The sequence below is a fragment of the Poromitra crassiceps genome (genome assembly GCF_964638095.1).
Source record: "Poromitra crassiceps genome assembly, chromosome: 4".
Taxonomy (NCBI): Eukaryota; Metazoa; Chordata; class Actinopteri; order Beryciformes; family Melamphaidae; genus Poromitra; species Poromitra crassiceps.
The window spans coordinates 2,211,742-2,228,714 of NC_139626.1; the positions used below are offsets into that span (position 1 = coordinate 2,211,742).

The following is a 16,973-nucleotide window of genomic DNA, read 5'->3' on the forward strand; positions in this document are numbered from 1 at the left end:
GTTGTGGCTACCTTCAACAGGCAGCGCTCCACAAGCTTGTGGTGACGCTAACGTTACATGCAAGCTAACGTGAAGCTAGCTGCGGGGCAGTCATGATCTATAACGAAACGAATGCGCACATTTACATAAAAGTCAACATCACAGTGTCTTTTCTTTAATCTAGAGGCATCATTTTTCAGTCAAAAGTGAAACGGGCATGCGCAGAAAGACCGCAGTGAGTTAGAGAGAATTGAGATTGGATACTATTTTCTCTTGTAAACTCGCAGGAAATAACGATCAATGCGAATGATTTGATTCGAATGATTTCATTTCGAATTAAAAGGCCTCATGTAACCGTAGCCATTGTGATCAGGCTGATACTGCTGGGTTGATCCTCGTTGTGATCACACTGATACTGCTGGGCTGATCCTCGTGTGATCAGGCTGATACTGCTGGGCTGATCCTCATTGTGATCAGGCTGACACTGCTGGGCTGATCCTCGTTGTGATCAGGCTGACACTGCTGGGCTGATCCTCATTGTGATCAGGCTGACACTGCTGGGCTGATCCTCATTGTGATCAGGCTGATACTGCTGGGTTGATCCTCGTTGTGATCACACTGATACTGCTGGGCTGATCCTCGTGTGATCAGGCTGACACTGCTGGGCTGATCCTCATTGTGATCAGGCTGATACTGCTGGGTTGATCCTCGTTGTGATCACACTGATACTGCTGGGCTGATCCTCGTGTGATCAGGCTGATACTGCTGGGCTGACCCTTGTTATGATCAGGCTGACACTGCTGGGCTGATCCTCATTGTGATCAGGCTGATACTGCTGGGTTGATCCTCGTTGTGATCAGGCTGACACTGCTGGGTTGATCCTCGTTGTGATCAGGCTGATACTGCTGGGTTGATCCTCGTTGTGATCAGGCTGATACTGCTGGGCTGATCCTCGTTGTGATCAGGCTGATACTGCTGGGTTGATCCTCGTTGTGGCACAGCCATCGACCAGCCTCACTTCAGTTCACATAGCATTGCATCTTTAAGATGGCAGGCTCCAATAATGTGTATAAGACGGCTCATGTTTTGACAGGAGATGTGTTTTCATTCCACCAACCTTCTCTTCTAACTCTCCTTGGTTGACTGCAGATTACAGCTAAGATTCTCAACGGAATTAAAAATAGCTTCACAGATGTACCTCGTGGTTGTGTTGTTTTCCGCCTCAGGGACTAAGTAATTACATTTGACTCGAATGCTACACCAGAGTGGAGAGCACGTTGCCGCTGCCGCTCAAATATAATTTCATTCCTAATGATTTGAAACGATTTTGCGCTAATGACTAAGACTGAGACATCGCCTCCCCCTTTCCAACCTTTAAACACAAAAGACAAACAACCCCAAAGTTCCCATTTTTTGGTTGCCCAGGAAACAGTTGCCATTAAAGTGGCTTCTTTAACACAGTGCTAGTTAATACGTTGCTTGGGAGACAGCACACTTTGAAATTAAAAATAATCTATCAGAGAAGGTAATTAAGCGAATTAACGCAGGAGAGACTGTGTGTGGGTGTGAGACTATTTAAAGGTGCCTGAATTATTCTGTAACTAAATGTAAAGAGAAAAGCTTCTGGAAAAGTAAACGCTCTATCAGACTCATTGTGAACCATAGATTCAGGCGGCGTCTCATCATAGACGCGTGTTCAATGGATCAGTGTGGGGGAAATCCTCCCGCTCTTCCAATGCAGCAGAGTTAGCATTTAGCTGCTAGCCCAGCCCAGGCAGACAGGATCAGGGATTCAACCCCCGCGGTGAACGTAACATCTGAACAGACTATGTACCTGCTTTTGAATACCAAATCCTGAGGTGCAGAGCCGCAGCACCGTCCTTTGGTAAGTCAGCCCATTGAGATATATGGGGGGGTTTTTACCCCACTGTCTAGCCTCGTGCGCCAGCCGTAGCAACATTTTGTGGGCGTCCCCACACAGACCGACTGTATCTATTGTATCTACTGTATATATTATAATAATAATTATAATAAACATATCATAATGAATGGCCCAATGGATGAGTTCACCAAGTTACAATGTTAACTGAAGGACAATGATATGATGTACTGTATCCTCACATGTGGATTCGATACACAAAACATGTGCAGACTTACCTGTGCACATTATGACATGTGTCACCTTTCCACTCATCTGGGAAAGCACACGACCACCAACTCTCTTGGCAAACTTCTTTACCATAACCTATAGACCACAAGATACTTCTTTACCATAACCTATAGACCACAAGATACTTCTTTACCATAACCTATAGACCACAAGATGGGATTGGTTAGTGTACCTCACAATGTAAGGCGAGGTGCTCAACATCGATTTTTAAGGGTGACACCAGCTTTTCGTCAAATCAATTCTGATCAAGTTAACACTGTGCAGCAAGATGGTGGTGAATAGTATCTACTCTATGGTGCATTTGCTCACACTTTTGAGACTACTAGACTAAGCGCTTTTTTACTGCCTACAAAAAGGCTACATGGCAACCCAAACACGTAATGGACACACACACAGGTGTGGCTAATCTTCTTGCTGTAGAACGGTAATAGATCAGACAGTTCATTGGCCAAACCTTGTTTGTTTCTCGTGCTTCGCACCTGTTCATCTGAGCATAATCCTGACGACACCAGCACCAATTTAGAACTTGACGTCTGGGCAGCTCCACTGCCTCTTACACTCTGGATGGACTGCTGCACCACTGGGGAAAATAACAAAATACAGGACGAATCGGCGACAATTACCTGACCAGTCCAATCACACACACACAAGAGCTGAGCCACAAGTGGCACTGTAGTTGGAGAACCAAATCTTGGAAACCATAAAATTGAAAAAATCTTGAAAAACATCAAATGGAAAGAGACTGTTTAAAAATATCAAAATGTTACTATTCCCAGTTTATACCTTGGATCATGTTTCTCTTCCCTTGCTATTGACTAAACACGATCTAATTGGAAAAACAGGATATGATTACACTTGTTTGTGTGACTTTTTCATCCAATCACACCAGGATGCATTAAATGATTTTGCTCACATTGCTAATGAGTCTTCAAAACAGATATGGAACTGGCCAGGCTCGCATTGCGATCAGGAGTCTTCGTAGAGCTGAGCCACAAAGCAAAGCTTTTCATTTCCTGCTCATTTTTCATTTCTGACCCTCACTATGGTCAGGAGCTCCGGCTAGAGATCGAAAGAATGGTTTCTCCGCAGGGTGGAAGTGACATTATTCACCACTGTATGAATAATGTAATATAATATAATATAGATTATATAATAATAATATTATATATATACACACATATATATATATGTGTGTAATGTATATATATATATATATATATATATATATATATATATATATATATATATATATATATATATATATATATAATAATCAACACCAGCAGCCTTACCCATCCCTGCAATACTGCCATGTGTTGGCAGATTGGGCTGAGTGGCACCAAGGCCAGCAGGTGCTCCTGAAGCAGGCGGCGCTGCACTGCGGTCTCTCCCTGCGTCTGGAGCAGCGACCCTGGGGAGAGGAGGGTCTCTCCCTGCGTCTGGAGCAGCAACCCTGGGGAGAGGAGGGTCTCTCCCTGCGTCTGGAGCAGTGACCCTGGGGAGAGGAGGGTCTCTCCCTGCGTCTGGAGCAGCGACCCTGGGGAGAGGAGGGTCTCTCCCTGCGTCTGGAGCAGCGACCCTGGGGAGAGGAGGGTCTCTCTCTGCATCTGGAGCAGCGACCCTGGGGAGAGGAGGGTCTCTCCCTGCATCTGGAGCAGCGACCCTGGGGAGAGGAGGGTCTCTCTCTGCATCTGGAGCAGCGACCCTGGGGAGAGGAGGGTCTCTCTCTGCATCTGGAGCAGCGACCCTGGGGAGAGGAGGGTCTCTCCCTGCGTCTGGAGCAGCGACCCTGGGGAGAGGAGGGTCTCTCCCTGCGTCTGGAGCAGCGACCCTGGGGAGAGGAGGGTCTCTCCCTGCGTCTGCAGCAGCGACCCTGGGGAGAGGAGGGAGAACAGAACATCAACCTTTGTAGACCCCTGAAGGGAAAGAGCCGACATGGTGTAGACAAGAGCTTCATCTGATGAGGTGATCGATTGTCCGTAGACGACAAGCTATTTTACATATCATTTAAAGTTTTGCAAGTTCTTTTCCTTGGTTCTCTTTTAACGCTCTTCTCGTTTTATCTCTCTGCTCACAACTCTCTGGAGCTACAAAACTCCAATAACACAGACAACTGGCAGCGTGCCTACAGTCAAATTACCTGGACCCAAATGATAACGCCTCAGTGAAACCTTGTCAGAAACTCCAGTGCAAGCCATTCTTCACAATTTCACCAATGTTCTCAACGAATATATGCCTTTTTAACTTCAAGAGCAAATTCGTGCCTCATATAATCCAAGTCCTTCCATGTTTCCATCTTCCCTCTCTCTCTCCATCTCTCCTTCTCTCTCTCCATGTCTCCTTCTCTCTCTCCATCTCTCCATCTCTCTCTCCATCTCTCCTTCTCTCTCTCCATCTCTCCTTCTCTCTCTCCATCTCTCCTTCTCTCTCTCCCCCAGAGGACAGCACTTAGAACCCTGCGAGGCAAGAGGTTGGGGGGGGTGCCGTCAAGCGGGAGAGATAAGTTACCGTGGCAACACAAGTTTCCCTCTAAGTGCTCTAAATGACAGATAAGATGGAGTCACTAATGACTGTTTTATTCTCCACAGCATAAAGCAGATTGTGGCTTCATTAGCCAGATGAGCCGCCTGTCCTCTTGAGATGCATCACCCTGAGAGAACAGGACTAGCTAAACACACAGACGCTAAGCTAACTTCCTCTCTCAGTTACAGGCACGTGGAGAGACTAGCTAACACACAGACGCTAAGCTAACTTCCTCTCTCAGTTACAGGCGTGCGGTGAGACTAGCTAACACACAGACGCTAAGCTAACTTCCTCTCTCAGTTACAGGCGTGCGGTGAGACTAGCTAACACACAGACGCTAAGCTAACTTCCTCTCTCAGTTACAGGCGCGCGGAGAGACTAGCTAACACACAGACGCTAAGCTAACTTCCTCTCTCAGTTACAGGCGCGCGGAGAGACTAGCTAACACACAGACGCTAAGCTAACTTCCTCTCTCAGTTACAGGCGCGCGGAGCGACTAGCTAACACACAGACGCTAAGCTAACTTCCTCTCTCAGTTACAGGCGCGCGGAGAGACTAGCTAACACACAGACGCTAAGCTAACTTCCTCTCTCAGTTACAGGCGCGCGGAGAGAGCAATTACATGCTACTTGCTCGAGTTATTGTTCCGCTTAATACGGCCGTATTGCTGAGACGTAGCGCCATTTAAAATGTACAGCCCTCTGAGGAAGGGAAGAGGGCTCATTAAGTCTGTTCATGTTATGTATGAGTTTGACAAAAAGGATTGCCCGATGGCTCAGAGCTAATAACTGTGGACAGTTGATCGGTCAGTAACTTGCCCAAGTTGGGCAAGTTCCCAAAAGGTTTCCGCTCGTATCTCTCATTCGATTAGGCCTTTTTCTTTGCCTCCGAGCTCAGCAACGGGCCGACTCACCTCACACACCTGTATGCTTGACCACAAAGACACCCGATGCACACACCTGTATGCTTGACCACAGACACCCGATGCACACACCTGTATGCTTGACCACAAATACACACCTGATGCACACACCTGTATGCTGGCAAAGCATACAGGCGTACGTTTTTTCATGCCGGTTACATTTACAATAGAGCGTCTATCAGTTGGTTAAGAGGGTTCATCCATGAAGGCAAGAAGGTCAAATCTATACAATGTATATGTTGTAATTTTACAGAGTTGTTAAAAATCAAGCATTCCAAATTTATCCAGAAACAAACAAAAAAACATTTTGCTGCTGGTTTAAGAAATTAAGAACTTTAAAGAACATGCCATTTTATAGTAAAAAAAAACCCCAGAAATTATTTGATTTGGTTATTTTCATTTTTGCCTTTTGGGCCAGTGAAAACATGCTAAGGTAGGGGCAAGTGGAACTCAGACTTAACTGACCAGCCAAGTGGAGAGAGGCACAAAACAAACAAACAAAAACAACAACAACTGTATGCAGTGGTAACTGAACTCCTCACTTAAAGAGCATGGTGCAGGTAAAAAAAAATCTGAATTGACATTTTGGGCTCATGATTACAGTGAAAATACTCAAAAAAGACAAAGATTCCCCCCCCAGGGTATAAATATGGAGGAAAAGGTGGCATTTTATAAATGGGCGTGTGACATAACAACAGGAGTGACATCACAAGAGGAGAATGTTCTGCTGGGGCTGACACAGGGATGCAAAGTCATGGAGAGTGAAAAAAGGTGACAGATTTTTTATTTTTTTAGTTTATTTGGCAGGGACATATACAAAAAACATTCAACCCCATAGGGGAAGAGATGCTTTGCAACAGATTTAGCCATAGGCTACTTTCCATCTGGAGTCCCTGAGATACCAGGAGATACCAGACATAAAACCACTCAGAAATCCTCATATTCTGGGCTAAAAAATGTGACTGTCACCTAAAGGTGACTAGTTTGCATCCCTGTGACATCACAAGTGGTAGTTCCATGAAATGGACCAGTGCCCCCTGCTGGTTACAAAAACTAGTCTAAACGCAGCTGTGTGTTTGAAAAAAAAAATACCATTGCTATATACCCCTTCCACATATGAATGCAATGTGGTCTCCAACCTGCACCATTCTCTTTAAGACTTAAATTACCTGTCTGAACTCTGGCTTGTGCCCTGGTCACATGGAAGAGGCGAGTGGACGTTACGGCCTACGGAGACAAAACCACCATCAGGTTCAGGGCAGCTCTTCACACACACTTGATAAGAGTCATCTGATCCACGACTTTATTGTACCATGAGTTTGAGGTCACTGATATCTCATCCCTCCACGTGTGAAAGAGGCAGAGAACGTATTGAGAAAACTCTATAATACACAATTTTACTGTCTGATACTGGTATATTTACAAAGTGTCATCGTCTTGTGTACCTGTGGATTTGCGGCTTCGATGTATCAATGGGATTTCTGAGGGGACTTTGTCAGCAGGACTGCTCTCCTTCTCGTGAAGCACCTCTGACACCAGAGCAGGACTGCTCTCCTTCTCGTGAAGCACCTCTGACACCAGAGCCATCATTTTCTCCAGCCTCACTAGCTCCTCCTGCATTGCCATTTTTTGCTGAAAGAGGGATTCAGAGGGAAATGAATGCCGCCGCCGCGACGACACTTCGGCTACACAAAACAGAGGGACTCATACCCCGTTCAAGACAACTCGGAACGCCGGAAAAAATGGGTTCCGACCTGTAAAAAGTGAATTGAACGGTCGTCCAGGCCAGAATTACAGCTCGGAAATTCGGGTATCATTCAGAGCTCCGGTTTCTCCGAGTTGACGTCACAGCCACATCAAAATGGCTACTTGCATCGTTAATGATAATCACAGAATTATTATAAAGACGTTTGTTGACGTTTTAACACACAAGTTGAGTTCTTAATTATGTTATGTTAACGTTTCATATTTGTTTGTATCATCTGTGTTTCGCTCTGTGTGAAATTCAGCATTCAGCATGTTCGGTTAGCATTGTTCGCTAGTAGGTAGCTACCATGCTAACGCGGGTTGCAGTTTGGGCTTTCCCCCCGAGCGGGAGGTGCAGCGTGAACACAAATCTGTCCAGGGCGGAGGTTCCGTGTTGAAACCTCCGGCGGGCCGAGTTGTCATGAATGCGGTAACAGTTGCACAGATATGGGAAAACAGTAACAATCATCAACTAGGAAAGGAACCACATTCACAGTCGTAAAATGGATCTGGGATGCATTTTCTATGCCAGAGACAGCTTGTTGTTGTGGAGAATATGGGACTTCATTTTTTAACAGAATTTATTTTTTTTAAACACTGGATTAAAAAGGTAAAAACAAGACATTTCGGTGTTCATCCAAACACCATCATCAGTTGTAATGAATGCAGCAGGAAGTAACTCTGACTGGCAAATAAATCCACACAAGAAAAGTCACATGACAAACACATGGCATGAAGTCACATGACTTGTTGAGATGTAGTCCTTAGTGTGTGTTTGCCAGAGAATCAGAGATATATAGAGTGTATGAAAGAGCTGAGAGAGAAAGCGCGAGCGAGAGAGAAAAAAACAACAGCTCTTGGGGCTGATTTGAAAGAAATCTCACGGCGCCCCAAAGCAGCCAAAGCCATCCGGGTATATGAATGGTTTACTGGAGCTCATATCTCACTGGGCATCCTGACTGACCATTCAACCAGCATCAGAGTCGTATGCGTGTGTTTCACTGCTTCGCTAATCACTATAAATCAACAGTGCGAGTACCACCCGTTGATTCATTCATTGATACAACTGCAGCTAGATTAACTCATTTGCACGCACACACACGTGCGCACAAACACCACTGTACACCAACACTGTATGCTCAGCTGTGTGTAAAAACAGCCCTCTCGAAGCCCCACAGTGTTAAACTCCAACTCCAAGTCAAATACACTCGACAGATCAAAGTGAGAATACTGGAAGATGGATGGGGTGGAAAACAAGAATCATCTCCTAGGCGGCATTTCCTCCAACGTAAATGAAATGCAATTTAGAAAGCTGCTGAGGGGGACATTTTTACTGAGCTTGGTAGTCTGTCATCCAGGAACAGACAGCTCGGTCGGGGGAAATGCAGTGGCTGCCCTCTGTAGGCCGTAACGTGACAATGCATAATTGAAAGCCGGCACTGCAGACGAATAATGCTGAAGATGCAAAGAGGTAGATTTGCAATTTCTAATGTTCGACATGATGGAAAATCTATTTGCTTCGACAAAAGCCATTGGTAGTTCAGAAGACTCTTCATAAACTGGATTAGATGCAATTTTTCAAAACCCAAGCTGCATTTTTACAACAATGAATAAAACAAAAGAAAATCCTTCAGAGCATAATCATATTTACCTGTGTGACAAGGACTTCAGAGCATAATCATATTTACCTGTGTGACAAGGACTTCGCTTGCCAATTGTGATGAGTCCATGGAAACAGCGGTGTAACTTACTGGGACATCGCCTAGAAAGAATAAGAAATAATTGAATAGCTTTGTGTCTGAATGCTTGGGTCCAAACACTGAGTAATAGAATCCCATTCCCAAGACACAGACACACAGTTGTGAGGAAATACAGCATGCACCTCCTTTTGCAGATCAGCATGTACAGAGCAGATTCAGTGCCTTGCTCAAGGGCATCTCAGCAGTGTTGGCAGACATTCATTCACTCTCTAAATCACTATCCAAAATCTAGTCCAGACAATATTCTGTGTCAGGGAATAGGCTGCTTCCTTTGAACAAAGTCCCTAAACATTTAGCCTTTGAGGAAAAGGGGGAAAAAAAATAATAATAAAGAAAATCATGAAAATCGACTTACATTCATCTGGTGTGCCAAACAAGTCCACAGATCCTTGGCTGGAATGAATACAGTCAGGACTTGGGCAGTCAGGACTTGGGCAGTCAGGACTTGGGCAGTCAGAACTTGGGCAGTCAGGACTTGGGCATGCAGGTGGGTGGCTCAACTCCTCTGCTGCATCAACTTCAACACGTGCATGTTCATGACCGAGGGCTCGGCTGGACTCTCCCTGACACGGAGCATGGTCATCAAGCAAGCAGGAAGAGTCCTGCTCTACCGTAGATGGATGAACAGAAGTTTTGAAAATTTGAGCTAAAGTGGGCAGCTGCTCCTCCACGACACTGCAGTCCGACTCCGATGAAGAGTCGAGTCTTTGAGCCCTTCTCCTCTTCCTTGTGCTGTTCTTGATGGGGGAATGGGCACTAAGCGCCGCGCTACTTTGGCCATCTGCCATAACTTCGTGGACCATTTGCACGACTGGTGAAACGAGGCCGTCGGGGGTTAAGGATTCTGCGTTGGCCACATGTTCAACGGTGTTCTCTGTACAAGGTTTTTCAGTGACAGCTGCACCGTCTTGTGAAATACTGCGTCTTCGGCCGGTCTGCTTTATTTCCCCAGTTTGCCTCTTGGTAGCGTCCAGTTGATTCTCTGTGGTTTGAGAATGCTGTGAAGACACCTGAGGCTCATTTTGCACAACGTCCCCAGACAAGGGTGTGAAGAGCAGCATGGAATTGACTGCCTGGTAGGCAGAAGAAAGATGGGGACGTTCTAATTGAGATTTGGCCACTTTATTAGGACTGAGGAAACTACTATGACTATTCCCGGAGAGACCGTTTACAGCACTATCCTCAATTGACTTACTGCTTTCAGGGAAATCCACCACCACTTGATCTGATTTGACAGTACTCGTTGCCTTTAGTTCCATTTCAGGATTCAGTCTTGGCTTCTGTGTATTATGGATGGGTGATTTAGTGGGGGTGATCAGATCACTACAAGATGCGTTTTCATTTACTCTGGAAGATCCCAGAGTTGTTGCAGGTTTGATTCCAGGACCAACAACACAGTTCTCTTCCCTTTCAGGTACTTGCAGATTTTCTGTGTCCAAACCAAGATGGCTCCTCTTTGTGTTCGGACCACAGAGAAGGAAAGATTTCCTTTTAGCGGCTTTGAAGCTCTTAAGCAGTTGCTCTGTGTCCAACTCACTGTCATCCCTGTCCTCCTCTTGGTCCATTTCAACACATTTAGCCTGAGATGCTGAAGCCTCCAATTGAACATTTTCAAGTCGAGCATTGTTTGGGGATGGATTTGCTGGAGTGACACTTTCAAGGGCCGGGTCCACCACAGTTGCTTCAGTTGGACTTCTAAAACTTGAGATTGGTACAGAACAAGCAGCAGTAGCTTCACAAGGAGTTTCAGTGTTTGGAACTTCAGTAATAGACTCTTTAAGACGGGTATTGGCTTCTTTTGCTCTCAAACAAATACTCTCGCTAGACTCCATTTTCTCAATTCCTCCAATATCATCATCACAAACGCATCCATTTATTTTAGCCAACTTTGCCATGTTTCCATTTGGGTGTGTCGTCACATCGTCCGAGGTACTAGCTTGCTCAGATTGTGTCATCACTTTACTGTCTTTGTCAGGTTTAACGACCTCTGTGTTTTTTGGAGCTTTCTTGCGACTCTCCTGGACCTCCTCAGTGAAGAGCTGAAGTCTTCTTCTTCTCCTGGTGCTCCTCATGACTGGGCTTCCCAAGTCCTCACTACTAGGGTAATTCTCAATTTGAACCTGTATTTCGTCTGACCTTGGTTTAGTCTTGGGTATCTCAACTGGACTGCATTCTCCTTCTCGAACACCAACCAGAACAAGGGGCTTAGGCGCTCTAAAAGATTTGCCCTTATCTGGCTTAGCATTTTTAATTTTCTTCATTCCAGTCCTCTTCCAGTACAAAGCTGTACTTTCCAGATTTGCGTTTGCTTGTTCTTCCAAATCACTATCAACACACGACAAAGAGTTAGCCATCCTTTTCTTTGACTTTCTTTCTGGTTGATTTACCCCAACATCAAACACAGGACTGTCCACTTCATCTTTGCTGTTATTGTCATTCTCTGGCAAATTATTCAACTCTCCACCGCATCCGTCTGTGCTATTCATGTCATCATGTAAGTCCATGGCCATGATCTGTTCTGTTTCTTTTAAAATAGTGGTGTCATTAATTTGTTCTCTTATGTGTGGCTGTTCCTCTAAAGATCTGTCATTTTTATCTTCAGAGCTGGATTTCTTGATCGAATCAGCAGGGGTGAGTTTATCGTTACTGTTCTTTCTCCTATTTTGCGGTTTCTTTCGTAGTGCTGGAGAGGTGATCCTGTTCCCTTTTCGCTCTCGCTTGTAGATCGGCCCGAACACCTGCTCTTCGAGGGTTTTCCTACGCACCTCTCTCTTAGGATTCACTTCACTATTGTGGACTTCTGTTGCTGAGCCTGAAGGAGAGCTTTCTGTAAAACAAGTGGAGTATTCTGAACCAAGAATACCTTCAGTAGTATCTTTTAACTCTGAATTTTCTTGAGTTGGTGGAACTTTCATGAGCCACTCAGAGACTTTCTCTACACTTTCCTTTTGTCTTTGCTCAGGAATTTTGTCACGTTCCAAATATTTTTGATTGCTCCTTGGAGACTTTCTTAGGGGTTGGTGTTGTTTCTCATCAGGAATTGGATGAGCTGAGGGATTCTCAACTTGGGCAATTCTCTTTTTGCCTTTCATTTTGTGTTGTGATGTTTCCTTTTCCACAACTTCTGAGATTGTTTGGAACCAACCCAAACCATCTACAGTAGGGCTGTTCATTTTATTTTCTGAAGTTGGTGGAGCATCTCTAAGGCCACTATCCAGGCCCTCGTTCTCTGTGGTCAAAGGACATGAGTCTTCAAGACCCATGAGCCTTGAAAATCCACGCTGATCTGAAGAGAAAACAAGAGGGGAATGACAACTAGTTAATCTTTTAGAACACTTTCCAAATACAATGGGAAATGTATGTAAGTGGGGTGATTCTTCCTTCCAAAAAAAAAGGCATGACCGCCCCCCCCCCCCCCACACACACACACACGGCAAGTAATTCTGTACTCGCCCTCAAAAACTGAGCCTTTCACTGAGGGTATTCTGTGGCATAGATCACCCTGGCCTATACCCTAATACAGGGGTTCCCAAACTTTCCCGACCAAGTACCACTACGTACCAAACCAAATTTCCCAGGGACCACTTCCACTGCGTATACCCCCCCCCCAATAAAATAAAATTAGCTGATAACCATGCAATAGCAGCAGATGAACTAAAAGCAGCAGATGAACTAAATAACAATATAAGGCTACTAGCTGGTTCAAAATGGACACACACAGATACTCACACACACACACACACACACACACACACACCCCTGCCAACATTAGGCTGTGAAAAAGAGGACCCCTATGAAAAAGTTTTTTCCCTCACCAAAATTTAGCCTAACTTTGGAGTGTTATTTAGCTACTTTCCTGACAAGCTAGTATGACATGTTTGATACAAATCCATTCCTTAAGTCTTCTAGTTTTATAAGATACCAGAAACTTCACTCTGGCTTTAAAAACTGAGCCTGCTGCAGCCTCTGAAAGTAAATGTTAAAAATTGTGATGTTTCCCAAATATCGCGATATTTCCAAAAGTCGGCCCAATCCGGCAACTGCTCAGGGTTAATGTGTATGTAAAAACTGTTGTCTGTAAAAGAAAAAAGAAAAAAAAGAAAAACTCTGCGGGGACCACCATTTGGGAACCAATGCCCTAATAAGGAGGTTGTCTTGAATGATGTTTCATTCTTCCATTTAAATACTGTAGGCAGTGGTACCAAAACATTCTCATGTAATCTACACTGGTTTCAAAATGGCAAAATGGCATTTAGTTCAAAATGGCACGGTTTCAAAACCGCGCTTACTAAAGTCATAAATGACATCAGAATGAACACAGACTCAGGCAAAAATTCGATTCTAGTGCTACTGGATCTTAGCGCTGCATTTGACACTGTTGACCACTCAATTTTATTGGACAGACTGGAAAACTGGGTTGGGCTATCGGGTACGGTCCTCCAGTGGTTCAAGTCCTATCTTCAAGACAGGAAGTACTTCGTCTCCATTGGCAATTACACATCTGACCTAACTAGGATGACCTGTGGGGTGCCTCAAGGATCCATTATGGGGCCCGTTCTCTTCAACCTTTATATGCTCCCTCTAGGCCTAATTATGCAAAAAAACAAAGTAGCCTATCATAACTATGCAGACGACACTCAGTTGTATATAACTCTTTCCTCAGCTGACTATGCCCCCATAGAATCATTGTGCCAGTGCATTGATCAAATAAATAACTGGATGTGCCAGAATTTCCTACAGCTAAACAAAGACAAAACTGAGGTCATCGTGTTTGGCCCCAAAGAACAAAGGCTTAAAATCACTGCATGCCTTGAGTCTCGATCCCTGAAGCCTAAGGATCAAGTCAAAAATCTTGGAGTTATTATTGATTCCGATCTCAACTTTAACTCCCACATTAAGTCAATTAGAAAATCTGCTTTTTATCATCTTAAAAATATAGCAAGAATTAGGGGATACATGTCCAGACAGGATCTAGAAAAACTAATTCACGCCTTCATTTATAGTAGGTTAGACTACTGCAATAGCCTTTTTTCTGGTCTCTCCAAAAAAGAACTTAGGCAACTTCAACTCATTCAGAATGCTGCTGCTAGAGTACTAACGAAGACTAAGAAAGCTGATCATATCACTCCAGTTCTTAAGTCCTTACATTGGTTGCCAGTGTGTCAGAGAATAGATTTTAAAATACTGTTATTAGTCTATAAATCACTCAATGGCCTAGGCCCAAAATACATAGCTGAATTGCTCCCACGCTACGAACCATCTAGAACTCTTAGGTCAACAGGGTCCAGCTTATTAACTGTCCCTAGGATCAAATCAAATCACGGGAAGGCTGCATTTACCCACTATGCTTCTGCTAGCTGGAACAAATTGCCTGAAGACCTCAGATCTGCCCCAACCTTACTTACTTTTAAAAATAGACTAAAGACTTTTATGTTTACCGTCGCCTTTAACTGCTGACAGCTACTATGCAAACCCAATGAGATCTCTATAAGTTTTAGCTCTTTCTGCAACTGCTGCGCCTGCTGCCTATTGCACTTTTTTATACTCTTTTTTTTTAAAGTTTTGTTGTGATGCTTTTAAATGTCCATTTTATTTCTTCTTTTGGTTTATTTTCCTGTAATACACTTTTTATACTCTTTTTTTTAAGTTTTGTTGTGATGCTTTTAAATGTCCGTTTTACTCTCTTCTTTTATTTTATTTTCCTGTCAACCATTTTATGTGAAGCACTTTGAATTGCCTCTGTGTATGAAATGTGCTATACAAATAAACTTGACTTGACTTGACTTGACTTGACTTGACTTTAAATTATTGCCGAGTTTAGCATTTTACCTGCTGTAGTTGAGGAGTGAGACCTTGGAAGATCATGGTCATCACCTTTGCCATTGTCAAGGCCAGTGCCAGATGCATCTCCAGATGATGAAGGATGTTCTTCAACTTCAGCCTCTGTGACACTGGGTAGAGAAAAAGACACACGACAACCAATCTATTTACAATATCAGCCAAGATTGTAGTTGAGTGAATAAATGTATTATTTGCAACGACGTAGAATAAATGTAGAATTTAGATTATTTAGATCTAATTTTCGTGGAAACGGACAATAAAGTTTGATCTTATTTCCTTACATTGGCTGATTTCTTTGCTGGGCCATCCCAGTAAAGTCTGAAAAAGTAAAAGTAATGTTATTAGGTGATGCCATGGAAGTCAATGCTATATGTCAGTTCTGCATTCTAAGAAGTCGGTAATGGAGCCTTACAGTTGATGTGGGTGTCCTGTTCATAGGCCTGTATCATGTCCTGTAATCCTGCTACAAGTCTCTGAAACCCAGGGCTCTCCTGCAAACTCCTGTAATAAAGACAAAAACCACACACTTATTTCACCATCATGATGCAAGTATTAAAAAAAACGGTAAACTTGATGTGACTTTATCAAATGTTACACTATCAGCTCATCATCATGCCCAACCTTTTAGTAATCTTGGTCTTGCAAACTGGACAGCTGGTCCCATTCTTTGTGGCGTTGTCCAACAGCTTTTTCAGACAAAATCTTGTGAAAGAGAAAAAGATATACATTACTGACAAGTAAATGTAAAAAAAATCAATATTAAAATATGAATATATTTAAAGTCGAACTGAACCTGTTCGTCACGTGCATAATGAGTCCGTTTCAGACTGAAAACATAGTTTGTCTAAGATGACAGGTTGAGTGGCGGGTCATAGTATCATGTCGATGATTTTATTTGACAATTCTGGGGACTGGATTGGGTTTTGGCCAATCCTGGCGTGTTCCGCCTCCAAATCGAGTGGGATTCAGTGTGTTGTGGCGCTCCCCTCGGGAAGAGCCTTTTGACGGGAGGTTAGTGGCTGAGTGGAGCTCAGCGAGCCGCAGGCAGCCAGCTGCCTTCGTGTTGCCGAGCGGAGAGTAAATACGATATCCCTGGAATGCAGGGATATCTGGAGATTGGAGATATTCTTAGAGATTATAGTTTTTGTTTTTTGTTCATGTTTCTAACAATTGGCCAAGTTAGTAGTTAGTTTATGGGATAGGAATTCTGCCAGATGACAGGCACTAGGCGCCATTTTCGACTTCATTTGGAAGAGAAAATTATCCTGAAATGAAGATTTGATTGACAGCTGCATGTCGTGATATGATTGGTTGAAATGGGGTAGAAATTTGATAGTACTAGGTGACGTCAGCAAACTGTACATTACTGTTATCAATGAAATCTTGAAAAATGAACTTTTGATGTGAAAAAGTGTGAAAAACTAAAGAAATTAGATTGTTGTGATTTTGTTTGCATACATAGGTGCACTGCATACCCAGGTATTTGAACTAAAAGAAAAGAAGTCATTTTTGGGTTCAGCTCGACTTTAAGAAAACAAACAATCAGTGAGATATGTGGGCTACTTACTTGCAAAACTGGTGGTCACACTTTGTAGATACAGGTGTGGTCATTAAATCCAGGCTACACATTAAACAAAGTAAGCACAAATGACAATGTCATTTATCACAAAAATAATCATTTTTACTCATTTGATAAAGCATCCTGGTCTGAACGCTACTCACCATATAGGACACTGCAGGGTCTCCCATAGGACTGCGATCCCCCTTCTGACATCTGCAGCCTTTGGGCTTTTCATGTTTGTGTTTTCAAAAGCTGCACACAGAGGGTCTCAACAATAATATATGTTGCCTTTGACAGTCATGGCATACGTTTACAGCTTGATATTGTTCACTAAGCTTACCAATTAATGTTATCCAAATATAGCAATTTATAATGTGTTATCTAAGAAGCAAGTTACAGACATTCTGTCAGTTACATATTCCGGGTGATTTAACGTTACTGCACACATCTCCTTAAACCGGTTGTATAGCG

General features: G+C 43.6%; 1 protein-coding gene across 1 annotated transcript in view; it reads right to left on the minus strand.

Annotated features, from left to right (window-relative positions):
* The window catches only part of LOC310774974 (uncharacterized protein), a gene marked incomplete at its 5' end in the record, with an annotated part of 43,222 nt that extends 26,485 nt beyond the window's left edge, over nucleotides 1–16,737 (minus strand). The window contains 14 exons of the mRNA XM_083635060.1: nucleotides 2,137–2,224; nucleotides 2,629–2,729; nucleotides 3,442–4,022; nucleotides 6,764–6,821; nucleotides 7,040–7,226; nucleotides 9,029–9,102; nucleotides 9,456–10,173; nucleotides 10,447–12,386; nucleotides 14,930–15,051; nucleotides 15,223–15,259; nucleotides 15,354–15,442; nucleotides 15,563–15,643; nucleotides 16,509–16,562; nucleotides 16,664–16,737. Coding sequence (XP_083491186.1) covers nucleotides 2,137–2,224; nucleotides 2,629–2,729; nucleotides 3,442–4,022; nucleotides 6,764–6,821; nucleotides 7,040–7,226; nucleotides 9,029–9,102; nucleotides 9,456–10,173; nucleotides 10,447–12,386; nucleotides 14,930–15,051; nucleotides 15,223–15,259; nucleotides 15,354–15,442; nucleotides 15,563–15,643; nucleotides 16,509–16,562; nucleotides 16,664–16,737 — 4,204 coding nt within the window. The remainder of the gene's footprint in view (nucleotides 1–2,136; nucleotides 2,225–2,628; nucleotides 2,730–3,441; nucleotides 4,023–6,763; nucleotides 6,822–7,039; nucleotides 7,227–9,028; nucleotides 9,103–9,455; nucleotides 10,174–10,446; nucleotides 12,387–14,929; nucleotides 15,052–15,222; nucleotides 15,260–15,353; nucleotides 15,443–15,562; nucleotides 15,644–16,508; nucleotides 16,563–16,663) is intronic.
* Between the last annotated feature and the right edge of the window lie 236 nt (nucleotides 16,738–16,973).